Source organism: Erpetoichthys calabaricus, chromosome 10 (assembly GCF_900747795.2).
Source record: "Erpetoichthys calabaricus chromosome 10, fErpCal1.3, whole genome shotgun sequence".
Classification (NCBI taxonomy): Eukaryota; Metazoa; Chordata; class Cladistia; order Polypteriformes; family Polypteridae; genus Erpetoichthys; species Erpetoichthys calabaricus.
Genome location: NC_041403.2, coordinates 54,127,665 through 54,153,605, shown reverse-complemented (window position 1 = coordinate 54,153,605; position 25,941 = coordinate 54,127,665). Strand labels below are relative to the sequence as shown.

General features: G+C 37.1%; 1 protein-coding gene across 2 annotated transcripts in view; it reads left to right on the top strand.

Annotated features, from left to right (window-relative positions):
- hectd3 (HECT domain containing 3) overlaps nucleotides 1-25,941 on the top strand; it is a 53,735-nt gene that overhangs the window by 5,444 nt on the left and 22,350 nt on the right. Inside the window, exons 2-8 of one of the 2 annotated variants that reach the window (XM_028811247.2) lie at nucleotides 5,767-5,927; nucleotides 9,232-9,324; nucleotides 14,852-14,987; nucleotides 21,545-21,663; nucleotides 22,084-22,197; nucleotides 25,222-25,304; nucleotides 25,427-25,592. In XM_028811247.2, coding sequence (XP_028667080.1) covers nucleotides 5,767-5,927; nucleotides 9,232-9,324; nucleotides 14,852-14,987; nucleotides 21,545-21,663; nucleotides 22,084-22,197; nucleotides 25,222-25,304; nucleotides 25,427-25,592 — 872 coding nt within the window. Of the gene's footprint in view, nucleotides 1-5,766; nucleotides 5,928-9,231; nucleotides 9,325-14,851; nucleotides 14,988-21,541; nucleotides 21,664-22,083; nucleotides 22,198-25,221; nucleotides 25,305-25,426; nucleotides 25,593-25,941 lie in introns of both variants that reach the window. The other variant, XM_028811246.2, reaches the window with a different exon arrangement.

Genomic DNA, 25,941 nt, shown 5'->3' with positions numbered 1-25,941 from the left:
GAGGTGAGAGGGCCGTGCGCATGGTTGAGAGGAGAGCGTGACTTGAAAAAATCTCATGGCCAAAGCCTCGTCTCGCAAGACTTGAAATTATCTCTTTGAAAAAGTCTTGTCTTAGGATTTCCTTTTATAATAGAGAGATATAAAGCAGTGAGCATTTTTTTAAATAAATCAATAGTATGCAAAAATGCAAGAAATTGGTATAATTTTAATTCAAATATTGACAGATAAACTTTTTTGAATTAAGTAAGTGCCATAAAAATGCATTTTCCCACTTCTTGATTTCTATTCTTTTTTGATACTTAGTGTTAGATAATAATAAAGTAAGATACAGGACACTTCAATAAACAAATACCACAGGGTTTTGTTAACTTATTTCATTTATCTGATTAGCATAGTTGTCTTAACACCAACTGTGTGAAAAAGATATTGACCCCTGCTTAAATGTGCACAATTAAAATTAGTTTGGAATATCTCTAAGGCACTGAGATGCCACCAAATCAAAGTGTAAGCCTTGAGTTCAAATTGGAATAGTAGTATGTTTTTAGGAGTGGCCAGTCTGCCAGAATAATACCAAACATGCAGCACAGTAATCATTAAGGAAGTCACACATTTTCCTAAATAAATCCAAAAGCACTGCAGATTCCTCTTGCCCAGGTATTCATGACTCCACAATCTAAGGAATGCTTGTCAGAAATGGGCTTCCCTTGAGAACAGCAGTATTGAAACAACTACTTACCAAGAAGAACGTAAAGGCTCATATCATATTTGCCTGGAAGTACCCGAATAATCCCCAAGTGTTTTGGAAGAATGTTCTATGTATATACAATGCAAAAGTGCAAGTGTTTGGAAGATATGTCTCTCATTATATCTGGGGAGAAGCATACACAGCATTCTCCAGTAAGAACATCATACCAACCATCAGGCTTGGTGGTGATAGTGTGATGGTGTGGGGATGCTTTGGTACCTCAGGACTATAACCTGAGCTGTGGAGTCGGAGACAATTTTGGGTACCTGGAGTTGTGATCGGAGTCGGCAAAATTATACCAACTCCGACTCTGACTCCTAATAAATTGAAATTGTAATGAAAAAAAAGTACAGCAAGTTCAAATGTCCCATTTCACAAACAGTAGTCATAATTATGTACTTCTCTGATGTAAGAATAAAGCCCAATGCATAGTTGTGTTACTACTAGTGTAAAGTTCAGCTGAGCTGTTTTACAACCTGACATTCACATATTGTAATCTGGATTATGGTACAACACAAAAAGTGTTTTAATTTTATTTCAGACTAGGGGGCTCCACCCCCTGCTCGCTTCACTCGCCCACCCTCGGATTTGGTTTACTGGATAAACAATTTAAAGAGATTGTTATTTTCATGGGAATTGTTACATTTGCATTATTTTCACTTTTACTTTAAAACTTTTGTAAATCCTGCCCCGGGCGTGGTTAAATCTCTTTTTTGTGGGACATATAAGGCTGCTCACATTGTGAAGTCGGGGGTGGGGGGGCTGATCACACGCTAAGGAGATGTGGTCGGATCACCTGTTTTTTTAAAAAAATAAAAAGTTTTGAACGTTTGCTGTTGCTGCTGGTGAGCTGCGTGTTCTGCTTGTCGCGCTTTGCGTTGATAATTTAAAAGCCTGTACAGCACCTGTCCTTTTGCCACTTCGCGTCTCTATCGCTCGCGTTGTGAAGGGGGGGGGGGGTGGGGGGGTTTGGCTGAACGCCTGCTAAGGAATAGCAGTCGGATCATTTGCTGGCTTGCTGCTGCTGGCGAGCTGCGTCTTCTGCTTTTTGCTTGTCGTTGTTTTAAGAGCTGGGAGCACATGAAGTGTGTCTGCCAAAAGCATTCCAACAACTGCTAGGTTAGAAGTCCGTGAACTTGTTTTAAATTGTTTGTAAGTAGGGCGTGACATGCAAAAGTCACCGTCTCACAGGTTTTGCTTCCTAAGGTTGTAATGTCTAGTCTCGCGTGTTGTCAGTGTCTCTCCGAGATGATCAGGTCTCATTCACTTCGTTCCACCCCCCCCCGGAGGCGCACTCCGGCCTTTTCGCATCTCTCCCGCTCGCGTTTTGAAGGGGGGGAGCTGAATGCACACTGAGGAGATGCGGACAGATCAGCTGCTGACTTTGTTCTCCTGCTGCCGAGGTGCCTGTTCTGCTTGTCGCACTGTGTGTCGAACATTTAAAAGCCTGTACAGCAGTTGTCCTTCTGTCTCACTGCCTTGTCTCGCATGACGTTAAATGTCTCTCGCGGGACGTCAAGTTGTCTTTCGAGAAGATCACATCTCGTCTCCCTGCCAAGAATTTTTTTTATAATGGAGAGATATAATGTGTTTATCAAGTTCATTTGAGTGTAAACAAGTGTAATGATGTAGGTGTAGGTGTGTGCTATGGCCTGATGTGTGTTTAGGGGTTCTTGTCTTTTGTTTAAACTGGCCAATATGGTAGATAGTCAGCATCCTAGCCAGTAGTTCTGTAGTTAAATGATGTGTATGTTGCCTTCCTTTAAACAACATGGAAAATACATTAACATATTAAATACGGAGGAGTCAGAGTCAGAATCAGAAGTACCGGAAACTAAGGAGTCAGAGTCGAAGGATTTATCTACTGACTCCACAGCCCTGACTATAACAACTTGTCATAACTGAACGAAGCATTAACCCAACTATCACAAAATTCTGAATGATAATGTCTGGTTATCTGTCTGTGAGCTGAAGCGTAGTTGGGTCCTGTGAGAAAACGATGATCCAAAGCACATCAGAATGGCTGCAAAGTAGCAAGACTGGTCAAATTTCCAACTTAAACCTAGATCTGTGTTGGCAGCACCAGCAATAAGCAGATCATTTCAAAAAATCTTCCAGTGTTTACGATTTGAAGCAGTTCTGCGAGGAAGAGTGGAGTAAAATCTCTACAAAGTGATGTGAAAGACTGATGTTTAATTATAGGAATCATTTTGCTGTAATCATTACAGCTTAAAATGGCACATCCAGTTATAACGTGTAAGAGGGCAATTACTTCTTTACGCAGTGGCAGTTTGTGATGATTAATTTATTTATTTTTTCATTAAAAGACAAAAGGGGTCAAAAGCAGTGTTTGTTCATTCAGATCCCCTTTATCCAATACTAGACCAGGAAGAGAGCAAATAATTTTCTCACAATACTGTATTTGTGTGGGAGACTGAATGTGGATGGAAGTACAAAATCTGTGATTGTAGCAAGAAAAAAGTCTAGAAGCATGCAGGGATTTCCATGAAGAGACATATCACGCAAACCTCATTTAATTTGACAAGCTGTTGTATTCCAGCCATTTTCTGTTCCACCAAAGAGGATTAGGGCAAGTCCTGCTCAGTAACCAAGGCTCTTAAGCCCCTGCCCCCTTAGCTTGCTCCATACCAGGCTAAAGGTGAAGCCTAGCATAGTGTTATAGCTTGCAAGTTCATGGAACTCCCAATCAATGAGATGTAAATGTTTAGAGAAACATTCTGAGTTTTTAAGAATATTTAATATTGCTGCATTCATAGCAACAATATCAATTAAACTAAATGATCTGTTTGTTACAAAATAGTACAATAATAAAAGCTATATTGTCCATTGAAAATGCAAAGAATTAATAATGAATGCCATTTAAATTATTGTGTCATTTGTTTCGATCAATCATTTTTTTTTTTCAATATGAGGACAAACAAAAAACATAGAACCAGTTGTCGTTACTATTTTATATAGGTGTGTTCCATTAGGCTGTTACTGAAAGTATCAATTTTATGTCAGTAACCTTTGAGTACATTAGAGGGTCAGCTCAAGTTGGACGGTTGGGAGACAAAGTCAGAGAGGCGAGATTGTGTTGGTCTGGACATGTGCAGAGGAGAGATGCTGGGTATATTGGGAGAAGGATGTTAAGGATAGAGCTGCCAGGCAAGAGGAAAAGAGGAAGGCCTAAGAGAAGATTTATGGATGTGGTTAGAGAGGACATGCAGGTGATGGGTGTGACAGAGCAAGATACAGAGGACAGGAAGAGATGGAAAAAGATGATTTGCTGTGTCAACCCCTAACTGGAGCAGCCGAAAGAGGAAGAAGAATCTTCAAACAATAAGTAGCTATTCATAATAAAGTAGTGTATAAGAAGAAAATGGTAAAATTCAAGACTTTGGATTAACCACTGTGCACTCTTTTACTTAAATCTTATTAAAGTTGGAAGTCATGTACTTGATGCAGCTTTTGGACCATAAGCAAAAATGATAAGGAATGAAGCCATGTGTCATTTTTGAGATATACTGTATTTGTATTTTCCCTTAATAATGTTTGGGACAAAGATGCACTTTTTTTTTTATTTGCCCCTTTGCTCTACAGTTTAAAATTACAAATAAAACAATTCAGACCTGATTAAAGTGCACATTGCAGATTTTAATTTTAAGGGTATTTGCATTAATTTCAGCCACACCATGTAGAAATTACAACTCTTTTTATAAATGAATCCCCCATTGCAAGACATCATAATATTTGAGACATAGTAATGTTAGGTATATTAAAGCAGTCATATTTCATATCCCTTGCATGCAATGACTGCTTTACTTTTAAGGATATTTTCATTAGTTTCAGTCACACCATGTAGAAACTACAAAGTGTTTTATACATGATCCACCTCATTGCAAGACTTGTGCATTGGACATATGGTTTTCACATTTCTAATGATAAAGAGTTGTACTTAGTGAAATTAAAACCTGGATGGAGCAGAACTCTTTAAAATTAAATTGCAACAAAACTGAACTCCTGCAAATTGGGACTAAAATGCAACTTAATAAAATGAGCTCTTTCGCAGTCCATCTTGGCGGTGATCTCATCAGACCTGCCTCTACTGTAAAGAATCTTGGTGTCATTTTTGATTCCTCCCTCTCTTATTCCGCCCACATAAATCACATTAAGAAACTTTCTTACTTTCACCTCCATAACATATCCCGTGTTCGCTCCTTCCTCTCCTTCTCTAATGCTGAGAAACTTGTCCATGCTTTTATCACATCCTGCATTGATTATTGTAATTCCCTACTGGCAGGTGTCCCTTCTAATCTTATATCACAGCTCCAGCTTATTCAAAACTTAACTGCAAGAGTCCTTACTCAAACCAGCAGCAGCGAGCACATCACACCCATCCTGCTCCATCTCCACTGTCTCCCTGTGTCTTACAGAATCGAATATAAAATCCTACTAATAACCTACAAAGCCTTAAATAACCTCGCACCAAACTGCATCAGTGACCTTCTCCATCACTATGTGCCTGCCTGCCCACTAAGTTCCTCTGATTCTGGCAATCTTGTTGTACCCCATACTAATCTACACTCCATGGGTGACAGGGCCTTCAGCTGTATAGCACCCAGACTCTGGAATGACCTACCGAAATTAATTAGATCAGCTGACTCCATGAATTCTTTTAAAAAACAACTCAAAACTCATCTGTTCAGGAAGGCTTTTAGCTCTACTTGACTTTGTTACCCTTCTCTCAGTTTACTTCTCTGTCAAGATGCTCATGTAACCTGTATGTGTATGTGCTAGACCATCAATTATGTTGTCTGTTAGGCTTTTTTTCTCTGAATTCACTGTCGTAAACTTCTTTATTTATTTACTGTATCTGGTTTGTACAATGCTATATACTGTATACGCTGCCGTTCTTTCTTATATTCTGTAAGTGCCTTGAGCATGGGAAAGGTGCTATATAAATAAAATGTATTATTATTATTACTTGTGTGTTATTCTTTTTTTCCTTCTGTCCACAGGAGCAGCTACAGGAGCATAAAAGTGACGTGGATGTGGAAGAAGGTTGGATTCTGGTCTGTAAACATACAGAGGGAGGAAGCAGACTTGTTCCTGTGGAGTCACCAGAGAGAGTGCAAAGGCAGCAGCAGCTCTTTGGCTATGACTTTAAACCTTGTTCAAGGTCTCTAAAGCTATCTACTTACATTCACATTTGGGATTTAGTGAAATACATCTGAACATGCTTCATGTTTCCTGGTTCTCTGAGGAAACCTGCAGATACATTTATACACATTGTTTAGATTTTTTTTTCTTCCTCCATTTCAGCATTGTGCTTATTTTCCTTAATTTGATTATTACTTTGATTTTACCTGTTTTGTGTTAGTGGCCAAATAGACATACATTTTCTAATAATGCCGCAGATTCTACAGGGAGGATTAGAGACTCAAAAAATATTCATCCTTTTACTAGAACTTTTCCAAAATTGATTTGGCCCTGTGTTTGAGGTCATTTTTCTTGTTTAAAAGGCGACGCTCCTTAAAACTGATAATTTTTTGTCAGACTGAAACAAGCTGCTTTGAAATATTTTCTGTATAGTGCTCTAAATAATTTTTTCCCTCATTATCACTAACACATCTATTCCCTCATCCAGTTTAAAGGGCAAGGGGAAACAACATGAGGAAGATTGTTGCGACTCCAGAAGTCTCTAGATGTAGAGAAATTAAAAAAGGGAAAGAATTAGTAACAATCATGTTAATTGCCTTAATTATTAAAAAGTCAACATGAACCTCATCATTATATCTAACAGTATCATTCATTGGTTAAGTAATGAGTTTTCAGCCTTTATTTAGATGCAACATCTCAAAAATTTCCTCATCATTAATTAAAGGTTTTTGAACTCAAGGGCTTTGTCTCCCACACTAGTTGCATTTATCATAGAAAGCTGAAGATTTGCACCACGTGCTTGCAATTTATAGAAAGATAGATAGTACTTTATTTATCCTAAGGTGGGAATTTAACTTTTTACAGAAGCTCAAAAAATATAGAAATACAACAAACAACAATTGTAACCTCCCTCAAACACACAACATTACAGAAAAAGAGTTCAAAACTTCTGACTTGGCTAAAGATAAGAGAGCAATCAAAATGAGGCATTAAAAGAAATATTGTTGTTGGTTTAAAGGAACCTCAGTAGCATTTCTTGACACACCACTGTTGAATAATATATTGACTAAAAGTACTCGGTGGTAGTGCTTCAGTGAGAGGATGTGCAGCATTGTTCAAAAAGCTATTAATTTTGTCTTTGTTCTCTCTACTACCTTCAGTGGTTCAGTGGACCACTCTTGATGTTGCTGGCCTAGCATACTAGAGTGTAGAAAATCACAGTGACATTCATGTGTAAAAGATGTTGCTGCACACATTAAAGGAATACATTCTCTTAAGTCTCCTCTGCCCTTTCTTATATAGTTCCTCTGTATTATAAGATCAGTCCAGCTTGTCACTGATGTAGACCTCCAAGTACGTATAGCAGTGTGCCATCTCCACATCTACCCTCTGAATAGTGGGCAAGCATATAGGCCCTTTGGTATGCCAAAAGTACAATAACCAGTTCCTTGGTTTTGCTGATGTTAATTTGCAGACAGTTATCATTACACAAAGAAACACAGTTCTTCATCTGTCTCATCCCCCTTGTCAATACATCTCTTTAGTGCAGAATCATTAGAGATTTTCTGCAGGTGACGTGACCTGGTGTTATAGTCTGAGACATACGGCGTGAACAGAAAAGGTGATGGGACTGTTACTTGTGATGCTGCACTGTTGCTTACATCCAAAACTGAGACACAGTCCTTGAGCCTCACAAACTGTGACCTGCCTGACAGATGGTCCACTATCCAGAACACCATAGGTTCATCCACCTGTGTATGCCTGAGCTTACCCCTTAACAGGGATGGATGGTACTGAAGTCAATGGAGAAAATAAAAAAAAAAAAGTCCTCACAATGCTATAACTTTCTCTAGATGGGGAATAAGCCTTGTGGAGCAGATAGGTGATTGTATCATCCACTCCAATCTTTGTGCAATAGGCAAATTGCACTGGGTCCAAGTGGGATTTCACAAGAGGACTCATATAGTCCACGACCAGCCTCTTAAAGGTCATCATAATGTGGGAAATAAGAGCCACTGGTTTGTAGTAATTGCATGAAGAGATAGCTGCCTCCTTTGGAAGGGGGGTACTTCAGGATGTTTCCCACAGCAGCAGCATTTTCTGGAGCCTTTGAAACAGACTTACCTGATACCAGATGATACCACAAAGTTGTTTAGCACAGGACGTAAGTACCTGAGAACTAACTTCTTCTGGTTCCATGGCTTTTCCTGTTTCTAGCTTCTTCAGTTGTCTCCTCATGTGTTCATCAGTTACAGACAGATCTTCAGAGGTGTACTTAATCATTGACCATACCAGTAGTAGTAGTAGGAGTTGCTGATGCAGCAGTGGTGGAATGGGAGAGGTGGTCATTTGAAGACGGTTGTGGTGGTAGGAGAGAAAAATATTTTTAAAAATAATACTGTGGTAGGAGAGAAAAATATTTTTAAAAATGATACAGGGTGTTAGCGTTGTACACATTCCCTTCTGGCACCTCAGCCCTGTATTGCTTGAGTCCAGTTCTTTATGCCCAGTTCTATGCATCCTTAATGTTATTCTGTTATACTATGGAGTTCAGGCATTAATATATTTTGTAGGATAAAGGAAACAGCAAAGACATTTATAGCTTTAGATTTGAAAATGGGTACATTACATTTGAGTCAGACTTTAATGGCCATACTTCTGAATTATTTTTAATGATCTTTGCTGTCATTAATTAATTGAGTATAGAGTTGAAAATATTACCTTTTAAAACAGTAAAGTGTTTGAATTTCATTATTAGTGTCAATACAAGCAATAATATTTTAGATTAGATAATTCATACAATGAATATAATTAAATAATAAATTCTTGTGTATTTATTTAATGAGCTCTATCATTTTAGAAATGGATACGGTAAGCAATAGTAAATTCACATAGAGTATTAACTTAATGACCTCTTCTTTTTCAAAATTGCAGGTGGTTCTTCTACATGTAACTTAAAATTGATTAAACTATACCATTTAGATTTTTAGACTGCTGAATGTTTTTATAATTGACTGATAGATTTTAATGTGGCTTCCTTCAAGTACTACTAGCCTTAGCCTAGAAGTTGTCTGTGTTTTGTAACTGTAACAGTTGTAGCATTATATAGCTACTTATTTACTTGCTTCTTGTTTGGTGAAGTATTTGTAACAAAGTAGCAGCTGTGATATTGTATAACTAAGTTATTGGTTTTTTTTTTTTTTTACATTATTGTGAGGTGTAAATTGTTTGAATACAAAACCTTTTTTAAAATTTGTTTTCTTAATTACTTGTTTATTGTGTTGTTTTGCCTGCTTATTAGTGTTATTTTGCTTCTTCTGCAGGTGGGATCAAGTTGTTGATAGTAAATATTGTTTACACCTTGGCTCCAGACCAAAGGTTGCAGAGCAAGATGAGTCAGCCATAAACAAATTTAGGTAAATGTTATTTTTTATTTAATTTCACATTAGACATACCATTAAAAATCATTTATATTGTTACTGAGCAGGTAGGTAGAATGTCTGATGACTGTTGGTTGGCAATACATATTAAAATTACTGATTAGTTTGTGGTCACATACATTAATCATTTTTCTTTCTTCCTTCAGAATAAGTCTAAATATTATCTTGTTTAAGATCACACTAAAACAGTAATATATTTTATCACAAAAAATAACTTGTAACTTTGTGCTACATTGTCCTGTACCAGCTGTTCCTAAAATAATTTGCAGATAGAGCAAAACAGAAAATTACCTTAGGTGTCTAACTGAGCAAAGTGATTTTAGAGATGTAAAAATAAAAACAAAAGTGTATTTGCAACAGGTTTAAAAGTATTCACTCCATGATTTGAAATAATGTTTCCAGTTTCATTTTAAGAAACAAAAAATAAATGTATATTCTGATTTTGAAGAATTTCAATTCATGACTTTGGGCTTTGATATAGCAGTGACTTCATTATACAGTAATCCCTCCTCCATCGCGGGGGTTGCGTTCCAGAGCCACCCGCGAAATAAGAAAATCCGCGAAGTAGAAACCATATGTTTATATGGTTATTTTTATATTGTCATGCTTGGGTCACAGATTTGCGCAGAAACACAGGAGGTTGTAGAGAGACAGGACCGTTATTCAAACACTGCAAACAAACATTTGTCTCTTTTTCAAAAGTTTAAACTGTGCTCCATGACAAGACAGAGATGACAGTTCAGTCTCACAATTAAAAGAATGCAAACATATCTTCCTCTTCAAAGGAGCAAACAAATCAATAGGGCTGTTTGTCTTTTAAGTATGCGAAGCACCGCGGCACAAAGCTGTTGAAGGCGGCAGCTCACACCCCCTCCGTCAAGCGAAGCACTGTGCAGCATGTCGTTTCAGGAAGCAGCTGCACAAAAGGTAGCAACGTGAAGATAATCTTTCAGCATTTTTAGACGAGCGTCCGTATCGTCTAGGTGTGCAAACAGCCCCCCTGCTCAATCCCCATACGTCAGGATCACAGATAGTCAGCGCAAGAGAGAGAGAAAAGTAAGCAATCTAGCTTCTCAGCCATCTGCCAATAGCGTCCCTTGTATGAAATCAACTGGGCAAACCAACTGAGGAAGCATGTACCAGAAATTAAAAGACCCATTGTCCGCAGAAATCCGCGATCCAGCAAAAAATCCGCGATATATATTTAAATATGCTTACATATAAAATCCGCGATGGAGTGAAGCCGCGAAAGGCGAAGCGCGATATAGCGAGGGATCATTGTATTATACAACCCCAATTCCAAAAAAGTGTAAAATGTAAATAAAAACAGAATGCAATGATTTGTAAATCTCATAAACCCATATTTTGTTCACAATAGAACATAGAAAACATATCAAATGTTGAAAGTAAGACATTAGACTATTTCATGAATGTAGTGAGAAGTCAGGCAAAATGACACCTTTTATTGGCTAACTAAAAAGATTACAATATGCAAGCTTTCGAGGCAGCTCAGGCCCCTTCTTCAGGCAAGATGTAATCGATTCAGAAGCTTTGCTGGAAGGCGACTTGGATTGCACATTTTTATCTCTTGGTTTACATGACTTCAATCATATAACCGCTTCCAAAATTCTAATTGTAACTGGGCAAATCATTGAAGTATAATGCAAAGCAATAACCTCTTCAATGAAGTAGAGCTCTGGAGGCAGGCCCACAGCTACTTCATGAATCATAAAATTCGCCTTGTTGTTGACAGTCACCTGTTTTGGTAATTTTTCCATTAACGAACAGAGAGATGGCTTCAAGTCAATACCAGACAGGAGCACAGAAAAGAAAAGAAAAAAACCAATGAAAGCATGAAGAAGTAGTTTGTGCTGCACTTGCATTTATGTTTAGAAGTCTAAATTTGTCTACCTGTAGTTAAGCTACCTAACATTTCATCAAAAGCCAGCTGTTTACTGGAGTAATGGAGTACATTTATTTGTATTAGTTTTGATATCAAGTGATTAACAGATATATGATCTTACAGTACCTAGCTGACACATGCTTGTGGATTTATTATTGCCATGTAGACCTTGGGATCGCTACACAGTGTTAAAGACTGCTAACATTAGTCGAAGTATGAAGGGCTCTGAGTGTTGTTGCATTGGGGACATGCTTGTAAATATCACGAACACACAGGCTTTCTTGCTTACCAGTTAGTCTGTTGTTATTGCCTGAATTTGTGGAAAAGCAACACACAAGCAACTTTGACATACAAAAAGAGCAATTAGCTCAAATAAACTTGGTAGCCAACATTACTGATTTAGTTAATGCCTTATTGGTGTCTGCTGTCATTGGAAGGACAAAATTAAGTTTATATAAATTCACTAGTCATTTAGCCCGTTACAATAACAGACGCTAGAACAGTAGTGCATAAACAATAGTAGGAACAGTCTATATTAAATGGCAAAGGACCGTCTATTTTCTGTCACAGTAATACTGGCTTGTATGTGGCTGTAATATGCATCACTGTATTATGTGCCTTTAATTTTCTCTCACAGTAATACGTCTCTCCAGCAAGTATTTTAATCTGTGCTGGCGTGCAGCTGATTATTGTATGTATGGCGTCTCCCCAGCAACGGATTTTATGTGCACGAAAATAAATCTACTTGTAAAAGTCATCCTATTGTAATATCATGAAAATTCGTATATTTAGAAAAACACTTGACACTTTACCGGGCCAAGTTTGTTAATCGCAAATCTGACATCCTCAGAGTGAACACTTGCACAACAACAAACACTAATACCACCTCTTTGAGGAAGCTGGTCTCCGCGTCTCAGTAGCCGATTGGATTTTTCGTGCGTTATGTTTTAGGTCTTACCTCATTTACCGAAATCCGATTGGATTGGCCGCGCGATTTTTTATAGGTCCCGCCCTCACTGTCTTGTGTGACGCGTCAGGCGGCCTTTGAGGCATTGCACCGTGCACCAGAAGACACACACAAACGGACACCTGGACACACACAGGGATTTTATTAAAGAGGATACGTGTAGGTAATATATTCACATGTTCATTTTTTTAATATCTAAATATTCAGTTTCATTTTGACCCTGTATTTACTTCATTAAGTAAGTTTTGTATGCACATTCAGTAGTAGTAGTAGCAGTTTTTATTTTATTATTATTAGTTGTAGTATTTTGTGCATTATTATTTTTATTATTAGTAGTAGTAGTAATAGTAGTAGTTGTATTTTATATATGTTATCTTTATTATTTTTATTATTAGTTGTGGTAGTAGTAGTAATAGTATTAAGATTGTTTTTGCTGTTGTTGTATCATGTCAGTAGTGATATTGTTTGCTACATTAAGTAAAATACCCTGGACCATTATTATTATTACTAATTAGGCCTTCATTTGTTAAGCAAACAAATCAATTGGCATATCTTTGCCATTAAATACCCTTAAATTCCAAATCTATGGGTTGCCATCAGGATTGCAGCAACCCTCCCAGTTATAAGTTTTTCAATACTTAAGTTCATCAAGAGATACTTGAGGTCATCAATGACACAAGAATGCATAAGCAGCTTGGCTGTCATCAGCATTGGCATCAGCCTGGACCCTGCACAGAAGCTGCTGTGAGATAACCTCCTAGATGATATTGCCTTCAGAAAATGTAGACGTGTGCTGTTGTGATATACAACAAAGAGACTGAAGAAACGCCTGAACATTCACTTTCAAGTTTTAATTAGTTAAAAAAGTATTTGTATTTGACATTAAAAGTTATAGTTATGTTTATAACGTGTGCTTCTTTGTTTGTTAATTTATTATTTTTTTATTGTTCAAATTAAAGCTCAGAAATAATAATAAGAAACATTAATGTAGTGGATTCAAGGAGGGGCAGGAAGGGGGCGAGTGGGCCCGAAGAAAATTCCGCTAAGGGCCCCAGTTTGGCTATGGGCGGCACTGATCACACACTTAAGGACATCAGTGGAAATTAAGGGGAAGTACATTTAAAAGTGAAGCCAGGAAGGACTTCTTTATGCAAAGAGTTGTGGAAATTTAGAACAAACTACTGAGTAGACTTGGAGTTGAAGCAGAAACTCTGACAACCTTTAAGAAGAATCTGGATGAGATATTACAACAGCTTAGCTATTAGCTTAACAAACAAGCTTAATGGACTGAATGGTCTTCTCTCATTTTGCCAAATTTATTATGTTCTTTGTTACAACCAGACATGGGATTCAAACCCAGGATGTTGGATCTGTGAAGTGCTAACCACTACACTAATGTGTCGGCTATTAATGGGAATTTGATCTACTTAAGTCATTATTAGTGCCTTATCTAACCTACTCTTTACCACCATAAAGCATTTTTTATGCAAAGAGTTATGGGAATCTGGAACAAACTACCAAGACATGTAGCTGAAGCCGAAACGTTGACAACCTTTGTGAAGTATCTGAATGAGATATTCGGACAGCTTAACTATTAGCTATACAAATAGGCTTAAATGGTCTCTTCTCATTTCTGGAATTTATTGTGTCCTTGTGTATTTTTTAGGATTTTTCTTCTGTCATTAATCTTCTCCCAAGTATCAATTACGTTGTAAAATAAAACACAATTTTTCTACCTGGTTCCCTGTGTATTTTAGCTTATGCAGTTAGGGATGCAACACTATAGCAATATTATGTTTTTACAATGCTTCATGTTTTTAATCAGACCATATAATCATGTTCACCTTGTTCTCCAGGGTCTTTCATGTGCTTTCTTGTAAACAATAGTTGAGATTTAGTGTTAACTCAAATAGCAGCTTTTCACTCCCTTAAATACCAGAATTCTTCCAGGTGTGTTCAGTGAAAGATTGAACTAACTACACAGTGATCATACATTACTTGATCATTTGGATTAATATTGTCATGTCCAAATACAGAGATTTCGAGGTTGTGCTGTTGTATATATGCTGAAGATTGTTGTATAGTCTTTTGACATCATTTATAGTCAAATTCATTACTGTTTTAGGGTTTGTCTTTGCTTTTTAAAAATTGCCTCATACTCTTTGCTTAATTGGTGATTTTCAATAGTATGAGATTTGTTTTTAATATTCTATTATTTTTCTAATGTGATTTTTGGTGACAGCTGTACTGTGAGTGGAACATTCCAGAAGTAAATATATTTTACTTGAACTTTCACTGCACAGAATGACTTCAATAAATTAATTACATAACTTTTAAGGACAATTAATTGTACCAGAGCCTATTTAGATGTGTAAATCAAACAAAGTGGCTGAAGGCTTAAATAAAGTAATGATTTTTTTAAATTCATTTTGAAAGATCCGTACAATCTTTGGTGAAAAAATATTTTGGGTTAATTTATTTGTATAAGGTAAAAATAGCCACCATTGTTTACTGTATTTTATAGCACATACAAAGTTGCCTTTCATTAATAAACATATTACATAATCGAGTAAGCTAGGCATATTCATCACTGAAAGCGAAGGCTCTATAAGTTATTTTCTTCTGTATTACAGATATATTCCACCCACTTGGACTTTCGAGTGTGATGAAGACCTGGTTCATTTCTTTTATGATCACATTGGCAAAGAAGATGAGAACCTGGGAAGTGTGAAGCAGTATGTGGAAAGCATTGATGTCTCTTCTTGCTCGGTTAGTTCACTTCTATTCTATCTAGCACTCCAACAATTATTTTGATTCATAAAAAATAGAAGGATCTATACATGTATATATGTTTTTATAAACCCAAAAAAACATAAAAGGAATATAATATAAAAACATTGCAGCTTATTTCATTCTCTCTGACATTTGGAGTAGACAGAGACATATTAGACTGGCGTAGAACTGCACAGTTTATATAAGGTATGTTAGGCACAAATTGCGATAGGGATCTCGAAAATGCTGCAAAATAATCTGTGGACCAAAATGAAGAAAACCTTATTGTGGTGGAACTAATGTTTGTTAGTAAAGAATATTTTAAGTGTGTTGTGCATAATGTGTAATTTTATCTAGTGTTCATTAGGGATGTGAATAAAAAACATTTAGTGGGTTTGAAGTTGAAAACTGTTTAGGGAATTATCAGTGGTTATCACCTAATTCACAATGTGCTTTACAAAAAAAAAAACAAAAAACAAGATTGCAATATAGCTGCCTTGTCAAGTGCACCTCGAAGATATGAATCAAATTTGTCCAACTGAATCAAATCAACTCCTATTATAACAAAGACTACTGACAGGTCAAGATTATAGCCTGGATTTTTTCCCTAGCTCAGGTTTATGTTAGGTATATTTAGTCTTTTAGCTATTATTTAAATATAAGTGTGTATGTTCTATTATTTATTCTGTTTTTGATTTACATTTTTTTCATTGGTTTGTTTATTATTGTGAAATTTATTAATCATTTAATAATAATAATAATAATAATTGTGTATTATGGTACTAGTTGTTTTAGCTATTATCAGCCCTGTTTCCTGTATATGGTGCTGAAGGGGACAGGGCCACCTGACGTTGTAGCTTCAGGGCTGCCCCAGGTGTATAAAAGACAAAGCTGCTGCAGTTATTGTAGTTTTGGCAATGCGTATTCTGTTTCATTGCTTGTCTGTTGGTTTATGACTGCTTTGATATTTGCTTTCCTGGATTTGACCCCTGCTTTGTTTAAAAGGTACTGTTTTGGTTTGAGAATTATTGAATTTGTTTGTGTTAGGTTTTTGCCTGTTGTGTCTTGTAAAACGATTTTTGTGCTTCGCTTGTGGCAGGAAAACATAACAGCAGGTAAAATGCATCGTGGAACTGTTCCTCACTGGTCCTTCTCAATCTGCATGCTACGATCACTTGTGCAGCGACAGCCTATAAATACAAAATGCAGTACCTTTTATAACATAGACTTGGAAGTAATCATGAGGTTATAGTCAAGAAGCAAGCAAACAAAGCAGAAAAAAGCATATATTAGTTTGGACACACTGAGAAGTGTCTGAAGTGTTTCTTGGATTCAGGACACAATGTAGTAAATTCAATAAGCAGTGTTTTTCATATATATGAGTTGTTAATGTCAGTGTGCTCTTGCTTCTTTAACATTAATAACCATTGGTGGTGTTGCGTACAGCTGGCCTCTTTCTGTGCTTACAGGGACCTTGGTAGGTGGGTGGTGCACAGAGCAGCATGTTGTTAACCCTGTTAGTTTTTGTCAAAGAAAATGAAGTGAGTTATTAAAATATTGCGTGTAAAACCGAAGTGTCTGTGCTCTTACAGTTTTCTCTCTCTCTTTGTTCCTACTGAAGTGGCAACACTGTTGTGCCTTTTCTGACTGTAAGTGCTCAGGAGCCGGTGAGTGCTTTTCGTGATGTTTTTAGAGCTTTTAAATTTTTGATAGTCTAGTCTTCAAATTACTTCAAATATCATATTCTAGCGACTTAATGTGACTATAGTGAAAACCTCTGTGTTCTTTTCTGGCTTCCAAAATCATTGTGGTTGTAAATGAGTTGGCATTCAGGAATATGTGTTTGAGAGTATTGTTTAGTATGGATAGTGCAAGATTGGGGGGGGGGGGGGGGGGGTGTTTTGCAGGAATTCCATATTTAAGACAGAGGTGACCAAAGGGTCCACTCTAAAGGTTGAGATACGTTTTGAGTTATGCAAATACTGAGTGCGTTTAGTAGAGCTAAAATATGAAATTGTCCTTTAATGGAGCTACAGGAAACAGTGTCTTTGGCCCAGTGGTTCTCCCACTTTGTAAAGAATTTTACAGAATCTTAAATCACTATGAGTCTGAATAGTTTGTCCAGTTCCTCTGTAAGCAGTGCATTGAGTTTCAGCACTTCTGATTTATTCAGATAATTGTTAACATGGATTATTTCTTTGTTACACTCAGATGTGTATGGAATCCTATGGTTTATACCATACCATTTCCTAAGCCTGCTTAATCCTGAGTAGGGTCTCGGAGGGGCTGGAGCATATTGCGCAAGGCAGGAGCAATCCCTTGGATATGGTGCCAGTCAATCACAGCGTGAACACACTCCCACACCCCCCCCCCCCCCCCCCCCCCCCACACAGGCCAATTTAATGTCGCCAGATTAGGAATAAGGAAACTGGAGCCTCCATGAAGGTACAGGGAGAACGTGCAGACTCCACACAGCGAGGATGCTGCAAGGCAACAGTACCATCTTACTGCCCACTTACAGTTTATTATTTATCCATCCATCCATCCATCCATCCATTTTCCAACCCGCTGAATCCGAACACAGGGTCACGGGGGTCTGCTGGAGCCAATCCCAGCCAACACAGGGCACAAGGCAGGAACCAATCCTGGGCAGGGTGCCAACCCACCGCAGGGGACACACAAACACACCCACACACCAAGCACACACTAGGGCCAATTTAGAATCGCCAATCCACCTAACCTGCATGTCTTTGGACTGTGGGAGGAAACCGGAGCGCCTGGAGGAAACCCATGCAGACACGGGGAGAACATGCAAACTCCACGCAGGGAGGACCCGGGAAGCGAACCCAGGTCTCCTAACTGCGAGGCAGCGGCGCTACCACTGCGCCACCGTGCTGCCCCCAGGTTATTATTCCTTAAATATATTATTTACTTTATGAGTTTACCGTCAGCTATGTCATCAATCTCAGTTATTCTTGTCTGTACTTCTCTTTTATGTATTTGTTCAACTATAAACTTATTAGCCTTTTATTGGGGCTTATAACATCAGAGGTGTAACTTAAAAATGAGTTCATCCATCTCTATTGTATTCTGAAAATTAAATTCTTTTAAATTAAATATGGACAATTTTGCATAGTTCTGATGTGCTTCTTGTTTGCAATTTATTTTCATGAGAAACATATAAAGTAATTTGTCCCTTTAAATATACTTTGAGTGTTTCTCAGATTGCTTCCACTGATTCTTTAGAGCCGAGTTAATTTCTATAAATACAAAGGGGCTCCGCTCCCTGCTCGCTTCGCTCGCCTACCCCCGGTGTTGGGTAACCCGAAATACGTTGATGAATGTATGAGATATGTTTGTAGCTCCCTAAGTCGAGCTGTTTGGTTTTGGAGCCGAGACAGTTTTGCTTCCGCGGTTTCAGACGCGTGTTGTAGGTGCCGACGTCTATTGTTTTTGTCCATGCGGGCTCGTGTTTGTAGCTCCGTTAGTGGAGCTGTATAGTTTTGGAGCCGTGATCGTGACTTCATTAGTTCTCCGTTGTTTACCATTAGTAATATGAATAATTGCACTTACTGTTAATATGGAGCGGTTTCTGTGGTTGTACTGTTAATAATGCATCACTGTAATGTGATTCACTTATGCTGTATAGTTTGGACGTGTGAGGATGACGTACATTCAATACGGAGCGTTCGTTTATTCTTATTACAGTTTGGACGTGTGAGGATGACGTACGTTTACAATGGAGCGTTCGTTTATTCTTATTACGCGTTGCAGGTGCCTTCGGCTTTCATACTAACTCGCGCCTTCCGTACTATTATGCTGTGTATGGTGGACCTTTGTAGACACCGTACTTTTTCCCGTTTTCACTCTGGGGCGGGGGGCTGAATCCTCTTTTTTGTGTGGCTGTGTTGTTACCTATGGGCGCGTTGCCTCATTTCTTATTTACGTTAGTTGAGCTCCTTTGTTTTTGAGCCGTGGCGCGTTGTAGGCGCTTATTTACGTTAGTTGAGCTAATATTATACCTCCGGTGCCGTGTGTGTGTTTCATGTGGAAGTCGTTGTAGGCGCATGCACCCTCCGTACTATCTTGGGTTTGACTATGCTGTGTTTTGTGGACGTTTAGGGACGCCGTACTCTCTCCGGTTTGATTGTGGGGCGGGACGCCGAAGCCTGTTGTGTTTGTTTTGTCTGTGAGTACTCATATTATTGTATTACTGTAGCACCTTCCGTACTATGTCGGGTTTGACTATGCTGTGTAGTGTGGACGGTTAGGGTTCCGTATTGTCTGTGCTTGTTGCTTTATTTCATATTTCCGTAAGTGCTCGCTGTCGGCGCCTGCACACTATGTCTCCTGCGTCCATGGGCATGCCATGTACCTGCGTCCATATCCAGTTTATTCTCGGTTAGTAATATGGATATAAAGTCTTTGTCTGCTAAAAAAAGAAATTTTATAAAAAACAGTAATGCGTATTAGTAGAACATTATGGTTTAAATTTATTTTCATTAAAAAAATGAGGAGCATGATGGGAGGTGACTATCACATTATATTCACAGGATTTTAGAAATGGCAAGTGACTCAAACCTAATGATGACACTGAGTTAGAACTTTTTGGGTATACTGCAGTTGCTACTACTAAAAACGTTTACTTTCATATTGTTGATCACTACTTTCTTCTACAGAGTATACTATAAGAAACGTCTGACTTACAAAGATTGTCAATGATTTGTTTTATTCATATCTTACTAATAAGTCTGAATTTGTCTCACTGGACAAATTTTTGTCTACTCGATATATCAATGCATGTGGAGCCCCACAAGTATCAGTTGTCAGTCCCACGTTGTTTGTTCTATGTCATCTTTGAATTGACCAAGTGATCAGATATGATTTTGTGATCATACTCTGCAATTCTTTAGTTATTCTATAGCCATGGTGCATTTGAACACTTACTTTGAGGAGTTAACCACATGGGTAAAACCTAGCTTTAAAATTGGAGTTGAAATATAAGGCACTGAGACCCTGCTTATTAGTGTCAAATAGCATATCCAGCTCTTAAATATGTACCTCAGGATAAATGGACAGTCCATACATTGATTTGTAAATCAATACTGATTCACTTGACAAACATTGCTGGAATCTCTCTAGTTTTGTTGCAGTCTGATGTTGATAAGCTCATCAATTCTTTTATATCATTCTGGCCAGACTTTTGCAAAGATCTCTAATATCTTTTAACAGTCTTCAGAATCCACAACCAGAACAGAGTAATACTAATAAAAAAAAGAAAGTGAGACCATATAACCAATGTTCAATAAGCATTAGATTGGCTTCCTGTCAAACAGCTACTGATTTTTAAAATCTCTATGTTGACTTTATAAGGTTCTGCAGGGACTTGCCTCACTGTACCTGAAAGACCTGTTCCACGTTTTGCACTCACCTAAAATCTCAAATGTAGCAGTCATTTTCAATTTCTGAGGCTTATCACAAACCTACATTTCACAAATGATACTGCCTTTTTTCATTTGTCCCTATACCTGGAATTAACTTTCCCTTGATTATTCCTACATCATGTTTTTTTTTTTTTAATTACCACATTAATACTATTTTTTATCTAAAGTGGTTGTCTTTAACTTTTACTTTGCTTACACAAAATGTTAACATTTAAGTATGAAAAGCATATTATAAAAACATGTATTATTATGAATAATACCTGTCCTCATAAAAATATATGGCAGAGAAAAGCTAAAACCGTTGTTCCTTTACTCCTTTGTATCCTGCATTTCTATTTGATCAGTGTAATTTTTGATAATTCATAAGGATATGTATTTTGAGAACTTCTCTGGAAATTGTTCAAAAATAGTTTAAAACTGCACTAATCTCTGCTTCTGAAATCTTATTTTCATGCTGTGATCATTGGGTAACTCAGTTTAACATCAGCATTGTAGCCTGGACAAATTGATCACAAGTTCCTTCAGACATGATTTCTGTGAAATACTGGATGAAGTTCTCAGCCGCATTAGTATCTAACTAAAAGTAAAGCCAGTAGGGGACACATTCTATTGATCTTATTGAACACCCTTGTATATATGTTGCAAATTTTACTATTTCTGTTTCAGAAAATAGAGTGACATATTAGCCTTCTGTAACCTTTTTTTGTATATGATCATCTTCAAGAAGCAAATGTTGCGCAATTGCCTTAACAGTAAATACTGTACTTAATTATAACAGCTTGATAAAATGTGATGCTCTTTAGTTTGGCCTTTTTGCAAACTGTTTGTGACATCATTTCCAAATGTGACTACACTTTCATTTTTGATGTGATTTCCAATATATGTACATTTAAGCACATATCAGACTTATGGGTGTGTCCCCATGCATATCCTTAATGCATCTCTAATTAGTACTTCATTTGTAACCATAGCACTAAAATTGCTAAAATCAATGTGTAAGTGCAACATAACATAAAGTTTGTGTTGGCTGTATTTTGAACTATGAAAAAAAATCAGAGTTGTACATTTTTTCTTTGTTGCCTCTTTAGTTTTTCTCATTTCTTTCAGGAGGACCCAAACAGTGGTTCTTGGTGTCTAACAGATGGAGACAATGATACATACTGGGAGAGTGATGGAGCCCAGGGACAGCACTGGATACGTTTACATATGAAAAAAGGAACAGTTGTAAAGTAAGTCTTCCACACAAGTATTCAAATTTTTGACTTCATTGTTCATATATTGTTACCAACAAGGGTGATATTTTGTTGACTATACGCAAAAATAAAAAAAAAATAGTGCTAATTGTCCCATCCATACATCTTCTAAAGCCAATTTTCCTGACTGTTAATGAATGAAGCTTTTACTCAACTTTTTATTTCAAAATTGTATTAAAAAAATTATTTTATATAAAAGTTTTAGAATATGAATTTCCTTAGGTATCTCTAGAAAAATTCAGTATGAGGAGAATGTAAAATACACAGTATTCTTTCTTTGTATGCATTACACCAGTGGCAAATAAAAATAGTAAATCTTGTTTGATTGTATTCAGTGATTTAGGTGAAGAATGATAAACACATTGGTTATTTTCTATTTAAAATTTCTACTTTCAGAAAATTGATTCTGACAGTTGATTCAACAGATGACAACTACTTGCCTAGGAGAATCACTGTATATGGTGGAGATGGGGACAACATGAAGAAGCTCAGTGATGTTGGTATCGATGAGTAGGTTTGACATTTTTCTACTTTTTCATTTATTTATATTCTTTTATGGTGTTGTCCAAGACTGTAGATATTATCATATTTAAGTAGTTTGTGCCTGTCTATTTTAAAACTAACTATATTGATTTGCTGGTATGAAGTCTTTGATCAAGAATATAATTTAGCACAGTGTTTCTCATCCAAAAGAATTTGGCACTTCTGGACCAACAGTAGCCAGTCTGTAAGTCAATTAATTATGACCTTAATTTTTTTTAACAAATTAGGATGGATTTGCTCAGTTTTTCATTTTGTCTGTCAAGTATTATAATTATATCCATGTCAGAATAATTTTAGAAAATCACTTACACGTTTATAATTGATAATATTCTGTGCTTAGCACACCATATTGTGATAAGTGGTTTGTGGCGTTGTGTGAGCTTTAAATAAATAATTGCGCCTGAAAGTGTGCAGGCTGGGAATGGGTGCAGGTGTGTGCAAGACCGGGGTAGTTGGGTTACATGGCTGATCGTATATACACATAGAAATGCAATCATCAGTCAGATGCCTCATTCAAACCTAGGAGTAGGTAGAGAGTCGGTCACACCGTAAAACCTGCACCCAATTAAGGTAATATAATGAGCTGGCATGGTGGAGTGGAGGACAGGAAAGAAGAGAGAAGAGAAAATGAAAAGAGAGACAGAGGTTAAAGGATGAAGAGAAGGGCAGGAGCGAGAGAGAGCCAGTGCAAGACAGGGCAGAAGCAGGTGGATGGGATTGGGTACCTCAAGGATTGAATGTGTGGCTGGCATTCAAGAAATGACTGAGGATTGCACCTACTGAGCAGCTGTTGAGCAGGAGCAATCAATAATACTGTGTGGAATGGCAGTGGGACTGGGAGAGAGTTGGGCTCAGAGACATCTCGTGGAACATAATGGTTGTCTGCGCTTGCTAGAGGACGTCTTCTGATGCTGCGAGATCCGAAGAGGGTAAGCAAGAGAGACGTCAGATTTTAGATCGATGCACCTGGGCTTTACAGTTTTAAAGGACTGCTTCTTCCACATTTTAATGGAATATTTATTTATTGAACTTGATTTTAACCACCACATTCACTTTGGCTTTTATGGATTATTTTTATATGGGATCATTTGAATCACTGCACTGTGTTTGATCATTTTTTTGTTATTGGTTTTAATAAAAGTATTTGGCACTTATGCACCAACCGCTTGCTGACTGTGTGTGTCCTCATTTGCCCGGCTCATTGCAGTCATATTTTTGGAATTTTTGCACAGTCAACGTCTGTATGGAGTTATTACATTTTTCCTGTTTGTTGTGTGTATGTTTATTTTCCTTTGAGTTACTACAGTTTTCCTTCAATGTACTAAAGACTGTATACTCAGTAATTTTAACTCTAAATTGGCAAGGTATTAGTGAGTGTTTCTTGCCATATAATACAGCCTTGCAAAAAAATGCTTCTGTAGGTAATTCTGGGTCCCAATAATAACTAATTTAGATTTAGTATGTTGTAAAATGGTTGGATTTTTTTATTTTTTTTTTTTGCATTTTGATTTGTTGCTTGTGATATTTTTCTGCCGTTACTATAGTGTAGAAGATGAGAATAAAAGTAGTTCCAAGTCTGGAGCTAAGCTAAGCCAGTCTGTCTACTGTATTAGCAAAGCAACTAAAGGCCCTATCACACTGCAAGATTTTCCCAGCGATTTTCAGTCACAGACTTCATTTACATAATCTTAGCGAATCTGTCTTATGTCTTGTGTTTTACATACCACAACATAGTAGAAAAAAGACAAAAAGGATAGAGATTGCAACTGAACTTGCAGTACCTGGAAACCATACTTCAGACAACATCTTATTGGCTATCAGAAAAGGGAGCAAGCTTGTAGTACTTTTGACATTTTAAAACAGTGCTGGAAAGTCATCATGGGGTCATTTCATTTGTCATCCTCTGCATCCTGTGTAATCTGACATTTTAAGGTGAAGAGAACAGCAACTGCAGTCGTCAGATTTGACATCCCCTCTGACTAGAAGTTGTATAATGTGACACAGGCATAAGTCTAGTATATTTAAATATTGCCAAAAAAAATTATGTTTAATTAATTCATATATCCTTTATTACCCTGTATGTACACATATACACTAATATATATATATATATATATATATATATATATATATATATATATATATATATATATATATAATGACCACAAGGGGGTGCCACTGAGCCCCAAACCTTAGACACAAAGTTACCCAACACAATTTTAAGTTCAAATACATTGTTTTTTATTTTTCACCCACACTATAAACATAAATGTTAGCTAAAAGACATCCAAATTAAATAAATTACTGCCTCCAGTTGAGTCTCGCCTGCTGCCTCCCGACTCTGATTCTCTGATGTGAGGCAGTGGGCTCCTTTTCAAGCTGGATGCAGGAATGCTTCCGGTGTCCTTGGAAGCACTTCCAGTTCACATGGAAAGTATGGAGGTCCTCTACCAACAGCACCCTCTATCGGCACCCTGGGACCAAGACAGAGTTGCCCTTCCGGATTCCCAGCATCCAAGAACCCTAGCAGGTGTCGAAACTGGGACACCACAAAGAGGAGAGGACCACTGCAACCTGCCGTATGGGGTGTGGAACTGCTCCCGGCTTCTGCTGGTCCATCAATTATCTTACTCCAGCCAGACACAAAATCATTTCCTTGTTTACCCAGCAAGATCATCTGCCTTTCATTCTGGCATCCCATCTGGGCAAGAAATTATACTCTATCCCAGCCAGGATTCCCGTCTTTCTTTATGGTCGCTTACTATATACTGTATGTATGTATGTATGTATATATATGTACATAATTTATGTGTGTGTGTTTTAAATATACTGTATTTCAGTGTGATGATATGTTACCCATAAATACGAGTGCACTTAAAAAAGTCAACTGGATATATAATTTGTCATTATTTGAATCAAAACAAAATTGAAAATAATCAACCTGTTGGTATTTTCATTTACATTGTATATTTCTTTGCAATTATAAAACAGGAGTCTAATTGGAGATATCTGTGTTTTAGAAGACATGACTGGACATATGCCAATCATTGAAATTCGAATTGTAGAATGCAAAGGTAGGACTAAAAAATGTCATTAAATAAAATGAAATTTTGTTCACTTCTTTAGCTGATGTTATCTTTAGAACAATTTGTTTTTGTACAATATTAAAAATTTACAAAAAAATCTTATTTTCTAGATGAAGGGATCGATGTAAGGATCAGAGGTCTTAAAATTAAATCATCAGGAGAGCGTGACCTGGGACTAAATGCTGATATGTTCCAATCCCCACATCTAGTTCGATATCCACGATTAGAGGGAACAGATCCAGATGTGCTTTACAGACGAGCATTTGTTATCAAGAGGTAATGGTAAAAATCTACAGAAATTTACTTATTAGAAACTTTGTTAAACTGGTGAACTGCTGAAATGATAAACAGTTTGAATTTCCTTACATTTATGGATCTTTTCAATTTTATTTCAGTGTTTATGATGAATGCCTTTAGGAAAATGCCTGTATATAAAGACAGGTATTTCTTTGTCTCATTGAGGACAGTATTTTTGTTTTTTCCTAATATTCTAAAAATATACTGTAAGTTTAAATGCAATGTATTTGTAGACGGATTTTTGGTTTAAATTATCAAAGAAAATCTATATCAAATATTTTAGAATATTTGGCAGGTCTTCAATTCATTCTTTGGTAAAGAACAAAGA